General features: G+C 43.3%; 1 protein-coding gene across 2 annotated transcripts; it reads left to right on the top strand.

Moving 5' to 3' along the window:
- Window positions 1-4,772: 4,772 nt before the first annotated feature.
- SLC35G2 (solute carrier family 35 member G2) lies at window positions 4,773-9,312 on the top strand. 2 transcript variants are annotated; one of them, XM_028730806.2, is made up of 2 exons: window positions 4,773-5,115; window positions 7,238-9,312. In XM_028730806.2, the coding sequence occupies exon 2, from the start codon at window positions 7,256-7,258 to the stop codon at window positions 8,492-8,494; it is 1,239 nt and encodes a 412-aa protein (XP_028586639.2). In that variant the 5' UTR covers window positions 4,773-5,115; window positions 7,238-7,255; the 3' UTR covers window positions 8,495-9,312. The 2 variants fall into 2 exon arrangements, with proteins under 2 accessions (XP_028586639.2, XP_028586638.2); XM_028730805.2 differs by having other exon boundaries at window positions 4,773-5,265.
- The last annotated feature ends 1,668 nt before the right edge of the window (window positions 9,313-10,980 follow it).

Here is a 10,980-nt window from a genome sequence, read left to right as displayed (position 1 = left end):
GCACGGAGCGGAGGGGGGCGGATGAGGCGGGCAGGTTCCTGAAGCGTGGAAACAGCAGCAGCCATTTGCCCCGCCCAGCCTCCCTTTATATTTCTGTTACGCCTGCCTTGCCGCTTCTCTCCTCACGCTGTTATTAACTGTGTCAGAGTGCGCTTTCTTTTCTTCTTCCCCGGCGGGGTGCACACGGCGCATGAAGACGCCCCCGCCGACCGCTGAAAAGCAGTTTTTTTAATACGGTACAATGTGGTTGCACGTCACGCTGCTGGCATCTTCATGCGCTGAGCATTTTAGTGTTTCTGTTGCACAGGCCCGAGACCTCTTTTTCCCTTCAGGTTGTGTTTTTTTATTGCAGGATGTGGGCTATCGCACTAGAGTGCGTCTCCACTAATTTGCGGTGCCCTGATGTGAGTAGGGTAAGGTTGGAAATAAGGTGAGAAGGAGCTCTAGAAGAAAGGACTTCTGCACGGTCTGTAGATGTCTGCAGAAGACCGAATTTGAATAGGTGCGTTTTGGCAAGCCACAGTGCTTCTCGAAGCATGGAGACTACCTATGCTGATTTTTTTTATATTCAACTATTAAAGATACAGACATCCTTTGTTCTTAATTTTTACCTTTTGTACATGTGTAATGACTACTTGCTCAGAAGTAAGTGTCACTATAGGACAGGCATCCCCAAACTTGGCCCTCCAGATGTTTTGGGACTACAACTCCCATCACCCCTAGCTAACAGGACCAGTGGTCAGGGATGATGGGAATTGTAGTCCCAAAACAGCTGGAGGGCCGAGTTTGGGGATGCCTGCTATAGGACTTCGTCTGCAGAAAGGTTCCCTCCAGACTGGTGTTTTTCTTACTTGAGTGTTCTGCAATACGTCATTGCTGCAATAATAGTGCATTAGTGGTGGATTTATACTGGACTGTCTACACATCATTCCACTTCATTAGCTGCTGTGCAATGCTTTCCACTGTTACCATATTATAGACATCTGGAAAGGCACGCTTACACTATAGTGTTAAGAGAAGTGGGACAAATCATCATCATCAGATCTTTTATTGGCATCACATACAAGCATCCATAGCAAATCAATACAGAATTCCCGCCTTCTCAGTGACCCAAAACATTTGTCAAATGAAAGAGGCAAAGCAGTCTAACATTACATCTCTAGGTCTCCAGGGAGATCAGATGTCTGCAATGTGTTTCGACGACAAAAAACCAGATAAAGATATTTAGCCACTAACTTGGTGAACTCCTGATTATTCCCCAATAATAGAAAATGTATGACCTCTAACTCTGGTTTCCATTTGGGGATGCAGAGTTGATCTAGGAACTGCTGGCGGAGATCCACATATAGTTTACATTTAGGAACCATATGTGTAAGAGTTTCTACCTGATGGTCTTCACATGGGCAAATTCTTTCTCCTTCAAAGATTCCCGAGAACCCTCCCCATAGGAGGGTTGAAGGATTTGAATTAAACCTGGCCAGCGAAAATGCCCTTCTTTCTTGAGGATTAAGCAAAAATTCAAGATAATTGTGGTTAAATTCATATGCCCAAGAAAGTTGAAAGTTAAGAGGGGAACATGTTTTCTCTGCTGCTGCTGTTAGTTCCTGGCGTTCAATGTGGGACAAATCAGTGGGGGAGGAACCCTCTCTGGCACCTGGGGCAGCACAGTCCGTACGGACTGCGCATGTGTAACATCCCGCGTGTGCGCACTCCATACAGAATTTGGCTTAGCAGGTGGCCTGAACCCATAATTGTGGTTTAGCTTTCCCATAAAAAATAGGGGTGGGGAACAATCAGCCTGTGGACCAAATTTGACCAGCCACATAGCCACTTTCCCCAAACCATGCCCATCTCTGCCCCATACCTAAGAGATGCAACATCAGGTGTGGGGCAGGTAGAGACATGGCTGGATCAACTGTACAACCAAGTTCTCGATGGAGAACTTGATCATGCAGTTAATCCCTGCAGAAAGCTGGGGAAGTGATGGTTGAGGACAGGGCATGCAAAGCACTTTGCACAGCACTTCCAAAATGCCTGAAAGCTGTTGTCAGGAATTTGGGAAGTGCTGCACATAGCGATTTGCAAGCCCTGCCATTTGCAAGCAGCTCCCAAGCACCAAGCAAAGGCCTAGCAAAGTCCCTTGTACTTTGGTTCCAAGCACTTGAAAACTAACTGGTTGTTGGGCACTCGGGAAGCACTGAACCAAGGGACTTCGACAAGTGGGTGGGACAGTCTACCTGCCCATTACCTGATATCACAATGACGCCCAGTGCCTGGCAAGCAGTCCTTCCCACCTGTCAAAGTTGGCCCGTGGGGGTGGGGACAGATAGGGATCTGGCCCAGCAGGCCAAAAAAATTCCCCACCTGCATAAGACAAACCTTGGTTACAGCTTGTGTTTTATGTGGGGAGATAATAAACCACCAGACCCTCCAAGTGCCCCTATTTTCCATTCCTGGATTTACAGAAGCTGACCCAGTTTCTGATTTGACCCTGGAATGTCCCACTTTTCCTTAGTGTGTCCCAATTTTCATCGGAGAAATGTTGGAGGCTATGGAGTAATCTGACCCCTGAGCCATCTGAAGGCAGCCCTGTATAGGGAAATTTTTTAATGTTTAATGTTTTGTTATGTTTTTATATATGTTGGAAGCCACCCAGAGTGGCTGGGGCAAGCCAGTCAAGTGGGAGGGGTATAAATGGTATTATTATTATTATTATTATTATTATTATTATTATTATTATTATTAAATAGGATGTCCCTGTTTTCATTGGAGAAATGTTGGAGGGTATGAACCACAAGCCTGGTTTCTGACTAGATGCTAAGCTAAACCATGACTTAGTATATCAGCAGAATGGGAAGGAACAAAATGGTTGCAGTCTCCCTTCTGGACGCCCATACATTTGCTTGTTTGCACTAAGACATGGTTTGGCTTAGTGTTACCTGCAAACTGGGCCTCTGTGATGTGTAAATAACAAATACCTAATCAAACCTACATGTTTACAACAGGTTGAGCAGACCACAAAGCTTCTAAAAGCTGCCCTTTAACAGAAATTGGATGTTTGCCAGCAAAGCACTCAGTGGAGAAGTCTCATAAGAGACATCAATTATTTTGAAGTGTAGTAATTCTAAACTGATAATTTCAGCTGTACTGCTGTCTGTCTGAACTTTTCTACCTTCATCTAGCATTTTTGCTCACACTCCAAATGGATGGCTTATCGTCCATTGATTATAATATAATATTGAATATCATCTAATGATTATATTGTTCCACTCTGTTAGTGGGGTATATAAGGTGTTGGGGGAGGGATAGTACCTTTGGGGGGGCACATTGTGCTCCTTCTTGGGTAGTTTGTCCACCTTGGGTCCTCATCTTGCACTCAGCTCTAACCTATAGCCCCTAAAAGCTGTCAGCCACACCCTGGGAGCAGCTTCAACTGACTGGCTAAACCAGGTGTGGCTAGCCGATGGGTCTCAAACCCTCTGGAGCCTACCTGCGAAGATAGGCTCCAGAGGATTGAGTGGATGAAACCAACAATGGGTCCAACGGTCAAGAAGGCACCTTCTGCACATGCTGTAAAGGGAAATAAGGGGGAGATGGGGCACCTTTGAGGAGAAGGAAAGCTCTGATCCTAAACCTTTGCTGCCTTGCTGAATATCTTTGGGAGAAGAAAAGGCTAAGGAGTAAGCCCTACACAAATACAGAATGGAGTCCCTAAGATGGTTGGATGACACCTTGTATACAGAGCCGTCTTTCCCATAGGGCTTAGTGGTGCGTTGCTCCAGGGCGCCGGCCTCTCAGGAGCGCCCCAGCGAGTGGGGGAGATGTGCAGCTTTGCCGACGGCCTCCCCTTTCCCTGCACACCCACCAGCTGCGCCCCACCAACCATATGGCTGGCGGGCATGCAGCTTCCCTCCCAAGCCTCTGTGGGGATCACTCTCCTCCCAAGGAAGCTTGGGAGGGAAGCTGCGTACCTGCCAGCCATATGGTTGGCGGGGCACAACTCTCCCCCATGCTGCTGCAGGAGAACAATCCCTGCAGAGGCTTGGGAGGGAAGCTGCGCCCTGCCAACCATATGGCTGGCAGTGCACAGCTTCACCCTCTCCCCCACTATCTGTGGTAATTTGGGGGTGCTGGGTGGATATTTGCACCCCGGCACCACATCTGCTAAAGACGACCCTGCTTGCATACCTCCTTTCAGCAGCTCCTGCAGCCAAGCTGGTGCCAAACTTATTGCTCTGCTTTCTTCTGGACCACATCAGTGAGGCTGAGGGGGAAAGGGTCTTGTCACCTAGGCAAGGTGACCTCCATACAAATTGCCCTGGCTTGCGCCCTGTGGATGTCACACTGTAGTTTGACTTCACCCATTGATTAGTCAGTACATTTCCCCCTAAATTTCAGGCTTTTTGATAGAACTTCTGACCACTGCTATAATCCTGCTTATATCAGTGGGATTCCAGCAGTATAAATGAGCAGTTAGTCATCTCAGTCATTGTATTAACCACTTAACTAGCAATCATCAGGTAGGACCACTTATACTTTAATTTTCACTGAATGCACTTACATAAGGTGTAAGAACGTCTACATTAGCATATAAAATAATGTCTCAGAATGTGGATGAATCCAAAGCAGTTACCAGGGGGTTCCTTCCCCTTTATGTTATATTCATCCTCTGTTTAAGATGCTAATTAAAAATCTGTCTTTGCAGCAGAGGATGAGGAAACCATAATGTTCAAGTCATGCATGTCATGAAAAGCAGGCATCGTTTATATTTTAAATGATTGGCTTTTTTCTTCCATTACCAAAAAGAGATCACAAAAGTCTTGTCATGTGTCATCTAAAACATATGCTCCACTGGCAGGATTACTAGTAAGAACGATATTTATTCCCCTCCACAATTAGTAGTGACGGTGCTGTCAAATGCCCTTGAGCTCTACTGAGCATGCTCACTTTTTCTGGTCTGTTCATTGCATTTGATTCTTTAGCTGTAGCCTCTCTCTCCCCTTCATTGCTTTTATGTACAGACAGAAGAGACGGTAACCAAAAGAGAATCTACATTATTCCTCCTGCACACTCCATAAACTGACAACATTTGGGTCTGTGTTTCTGGATTCACAGGTAGCTATTCTCAATTCTCTGTTTTCTTCAAATTTAAAAGACAGGAATGGATACACTATCGGATGCTGGAGAGCATATTTTCTCCCTTTAACATCTCTTGGTATGGTATATTTTTGAGGGATCACTTACTCAGCAGCTTCTAAACAAGAGGTAAATTTTATTTTCTCTTATTTGGTTGTTGTATTGTTTTCTCTTCTTGCATGACATTTCAGCTGTCATTTGGTGTCTGCTTAAGCAAAACCTTGTTTCATTTTAAGTCCTTCGTATTTTTGTAGGCATGTAACTTTAAAGCTGTCATCTCTTCAAACCATGAATGGGAAATACCACAGAGCAACTTTTGAGTGCCGCAGTTTCAACAAAATTGTACCAAGCAGCTGATATTATAGCTAGAATTATGCCGTATATCTTAGAAGGAACACTCTCTCATCTCTGGTTTTGTTGAGTATCCATGCTGCTGAGATCTCTTCAACTGGCACTCACTAGCTCTGAGGGTACCTCATTCCCACCCTGTATTTTACATCAGCACTGAGGTTGGGATTCATTTTTCAGCATGTCTGCTGTCTAAGAATCTAACCACTTACTGTATTGGATGGGAGACCACATGTTGAGATTTCTGCATTGCAGGGGGTTGGACTAGATGATCCTGAGGATCCCTTCCAACTCTACAATTCTATGATCCTATGGTTTTAAACAGTCCTTTTTTTCTGGAAAAAATATATGTTTAGGGGTGCTCTCGTTTTGCCTCAGGAAAACCACCATTTTATAGTTCAAATCTGGAAAAATAAATACAGTAAATGGACAAAATGCTTAGGGGTATGCGTACCCTTGCATACCCCCAGAAAAAAAGCACTGGTTTTACATTTTAATTATAAGGCAATGCGTCTTGTGCCATAAAAGTAAACACTATACAGTTGGGGGGAGGGGGGAGGAAAGGTTAAAGAATGAGATGGATGACTTAAGTTCGTTCATGTTTGCATAATAAGAAAGCAATATTAAATTTGTCATTTGAACCATTTTAGCTAGCAGCATCGGTACAATGTTTCGAAAGTTAGTCTTACAAATTTTAGACCTGAGTTTATGAGCTACTGTGCCTACAACTAACTAACTAACTAACTAACTAACTAACTAACTAACTGTATGTTCAGGATTGAGCATGCTGACTTATGCACCCATGCAACAACATAACCTGTAGCATCACACTAGCATTCCAAACTGTTGAAGAACATCAGTACTGGTCTGGTAGCACAGGTCAACATGACAACATCAGAAAAAGCTACCATCCCTAAAGTAGTTGCATTGCACAGAAACAGGTAGAGAAGAATAGAACTGGGGGTGACGTGTATATAGGGCATCTTCACCCTAAAGGTTTTTAGCCACTACAGAGACAGCTATGTTAGCAAAGCCATATTTCATAGATTTGAGTGCTGTTGATTCAATTTTACATTTCAAACCTGTTTTGGACACATTTGACCCTAAAAAGGTGGCCTAAAAGTGTTAAAATAAACAACAAAAACACTTAATCTGGTATAGCATTACTAACGAGTATCAACAGCAGTGGAAATAATATTGGAACACAAAAACAGCATTCTAGGATGTACCTGCTGGATAACTACATATCACTGCAGCTATGTAATGTTAACGTATGCTGCATGACACCCCAGTGTAACTGTGTACAGCTGCTGGGCCAAACTGTGACATATTCTGTAACAAAGCTGGTTTCTGTATCTAGCCATCACAAGGTCACCTTCTGGGTCAAAATGGAATCTCTCTATATTTTACTTAAGTGTAAAGAGCCCTTCAGAATGAACCATTTCTAGAACTGCAATAACAAATTAAAGCATAGGAAAAATGGTATTGCAGGGGAGGTAAACACCAAGCATAAATTGTCTAATAATAGCATGTGCATTAATGATTATAGCACAGCATACTAATCGCATGTCACCACTGGTTTTCTGTAATGGTTATTTATATTTTCAATCTGGTGTCTGCTCAAGCAACCCCAGCTTACCTAAGGCATCAATAGAACAGTAATAATTTCTAGATGGTACAAAATTGCAGCCAGAACAGGTTTATCCGTGCTGAAATGATTATATTTTGTTTGCTTTTTTTCCTTTGTGATCAGTCCTAGTTACCTGAGGAAATGGATACTTCACCTTCCAAACAATATCCAGTAAAAAAACGAGTGAAAATTCATCCTAACACAGTGACAGTGAAATATACTTCTCATTATCCACAGCCTGGAGAGGAAGGGTATGAAGAAGCAAATGAAGACATTGAGAGTTTTGTGGAAGATAATCCAAAGAGAAGATTGCTGAGCAATGGCCAGCGGAGAGGAAGATCCTTCTTTGGCACTATTGACATCCCATCTCAGGAACCACAAAAGTCAGAAGCTAATAAGAGTGGGCAGGGCCAAAGTTTTGTAGACAGAAGCATTTTTCAGTCCAGAAAGACTTGGGCAGTGCTTTTTGGATCTGCTTTGGCCCATGGTTGTGTTGCCCTGATAACTAGACTTGCTTCTGATCGTTCCAAAGTGCCATCTCTAGAACTGATCTTCATTCGCTCTGTTTTACAAGTGTTTTCCGTCTTAGTTGTGTGCTACTACCATGAGGAACCTTTTGGACCGAAAGGATACAGACTGCGGTTGTTCTTTTATGGAGTATGCAACGTTATTTCCATTACCTGTGCTTATACTTCCTTTGCAATAGTACCCCCAAGCAACGGGACTACAATGTGGAGAGCTACCACCACTGTCTTCAGCGCCATCTTGGCATTTTTATTAGTAGATGAGCGAATGGCTTACATTGATGTAATCACTGTGGTGAGTAGCATCTTTGGTGTTTGCCTGGTCATGATCCCCAACATTGTTGATGAAGAAGATTCTCTGCTGAATATCTGGAAAGAGGCCTTTGGATATACCATGACAGTTATGGCAGGCGTAACCACAGCTCTTTCCATGATCGTGTACAGGTCCATTAAGGATAATGTCAGCATGTGGACAGCACTGTTTACCTTTGGTTGGACTGGAACAGTGTGGGGAGCCTCCACCATGTTTTTCCTCCAAGAGCCAATAATTCCACTGGATGGAACAAGCTGGGGCTATCTCATGGGCATCTGCATATGTTCCACAGTGGCTTTTCTGGGTGTCTATTATGCCTTGAACAAATTTCATCCAGCCTTGGTCAGCACAGTGCAGCATCTGGAGATTGTGATAGCTATGATCCTTCAGCTCCTTGTGCTACGCATCTTCCCCAGCATCTATGATATGATTGGGGGAGCGGTTATCATCATTAGTGTCTTTTTCCTTGCATGTTATAAACTGTCTTGGAAGGACTTAAGAAAACAAGATTATGAGGAGATACTAGATTCTTGTATTAAATGACTGCAAAGCTGTATTCTGTTTACTAATATCTACAATTAATATTCATTTGTGTATGTCTTTTGTAGAGTGTTGTTGACAGCATACTGCCATTTCTTGTCTGAATATAAAAGGTTACATCTGCCCTAGTATAGCTCAGTGGAGTTGCACTAGAAATTTCTGTCCTGTGTAGGAGAAATGTTTTAAAATGTTAATGCTGTGAAAATTAGATTTTCTTTTTAACTAGTATATAAGAAGTGCCAATATTTAATATACACAACTCTGTCCTTTAAAATATGTCTCATTAGAGTCTAGCAGGCATAGTCAGACCCTAAGATTTTTATATCAGACTATGATGTTCACCTGTGTAAAGCAACCATTTGTTGGGTCTCAGGCAAGGTAGTCTTCAGAAGGAAATAGCAAACTGAGCCCCTTAGCTTCTCACCACAAATAACCAGATCTTAAATGGAAGTTTTTACAGAGGTTTGTTGTATTATAGGTTTTGACACATTACCTATTCTAGGTTGTTATATGCATATATGGTTCCTACAGATTTCATCTGGCTTGCCAATTTGCATTTCTTGCATTGACTGGAGCTCACTGATGGTGTGTAGCCTGAAACCTGACCTGACAACCTCAACTCACAGCATGCTTGCTGTGGATTCAAGAGCAGAGACAGTGTGATCGCAGAGAAAAGCACAGCAGCCGAACATGGACACTGAATGATTGCTCATGGAAACAATATATTGTTTGTTTTTAATATGTAATGTTTTATAAATAAGAATTTTAAAATGTATGTAACAATTATAATAATGATGACGATGATGATAATAATGATAATAATAATAATAATATACTTGATCTCTGCAGCAATAATTTATATTAATTATTCCAAGAATCTCTAACAGTGCTTGCCCTGCAAAGGTCTTCATTGGCAGCCATTGGCAATGTTTAATATTTTTTTAAAGTCAAGTATCTAGCCCTTAAGATATGAAGCAAAATGTGCAGGTATCCTTCTAAGTAATTTATGTGAAATGAGCCAGCATGGCTCACTTTTCAATGTTCTTAGCCAATGGGTGAAGTCAGATATGTGATTGATAAGTAAGTGACCCCAGGCAACAGAAATCCCTGGGTTTCTCCCCCCTTTCATGCATCTTTCCTGCTTCAGTCTTATTTTCTAGCAGTCCTTGCAATCTGTAGTTTGACCTTCCTGTTTTTCTAGCAGCCAGGACACATCTTTCCTCTGGTGCGCTCACCTGATTTCAGGTACTCCCTAGAAGTTATTTTCTGCAAATACTACTACAGAATAAGTGCCAGTGGATTTAAAGTATCCTCTTCCCAAACTGAAAATGTGAATATTTTGCAAAAAGGCTTAGGCATGTGTCTTGCTGTGTTGAAGCTGATGTCCAGGCGCTCATTAAGAATTCACTGTGTAGTTAACCTGCAGCACAATGGCTTGTATGCCTACTTCAGAAGTAAGTCCCTTTGTGTTTAATGGGGCTTACGTCACAGGTTAGTAGATGCAGAACGGCAACTTAGAATTGGGTTTTGGGTTGGTATTGGGGGAAATATGGTTTTTGTGCCACAATCAAGACCAGAATGACATAGTTGACTTCCCATGGTAAGGGGGGGGGGGGAGAGGGAGGGAAACTGCATCAATGACTGTAATCTCAAATTTTATGTCCAGGCTGGATGACATAGTATACTTCTACGAACCCAGAGTCATTGCTCTACTTAAAGGTAAAGGGACCCCTGACCATTAGGTCCAGTCGTGACTGACTCTGGGGTTGCGGCACTCATCTCGCTTTATTGGCCGAGGGAGCCGGCGTACAGCTTCCGGGTCATGTGGCCAGCATGACTAAGCCGCTTCTGGCGAACCAGAGCAGCACACGGAAACGCCGTTTACCTTCCCGCTGGAGCGGTACCTATTCATCTACTTGCACTTTGACATGCTTTCAAACTGCTAGGTTGGCAGGAGCAGGGACCAAGCAACGGGAGCTCACCCTGTCACAGGGATTCGAACCGCCGACCTTCTGATCGGCAAGTCCTAGGCTCTGTGGTTTAACCCACAGCGCCACCTGTGTCCCTATACTTCTATGAACCCAGAGTCATTGCTCTACTTGTGCGTATGCAATTTCTGATGCTCTTTCACTGCCAGAAGCTGTGGTTAGGGTGTGGTTTAGGATGACAGGGTTTTTTAAGGCTACACTCTTGAATCTTCCAGTTGCGGGAAACAACACGGGTCTCGGGCTCTTAGTTTCTACTTCTAGTTGTCCTGCCCAGTTGATACTGATGTCAGAATGTTTCCTGATCCTGTTTATAAATCATGTTTTTCAGGGCCGTCTTAATCATATCCGGTGCCGTGGTGAAAAGACCCCTCCGGCAGTGCCCCCCCCCCCGTTTCCCATAGTTTGGGGGGACCCCAAGGTTGTTGGCCTTTTTAAATACCTTTTTTTAGGGAGCTGACACCACGCTTACGCATTATCTCTAACAAGCCCTAAGAACAAAAT

Source organism: Podarcis muralis, chromosome 6, assembly GCF_964188315.1.
Source record: "Podarcis muralis chromosome 6, rPodMur119.hap1.1, whole genome shotgun sequence".
Classification (NCBI taxonomy): domain Eukaryota; kingdom Metazoa; phylum Chordata; class Lepidosauria; order Squamata; family Lacertidae; genus Podarcis; species Podarcis muralis.
The sequence above is the reverse complement of the archived record's forward strand: the minus strand, read 5'-3'. Positions and strand labels throughout refer to the sequence as shown.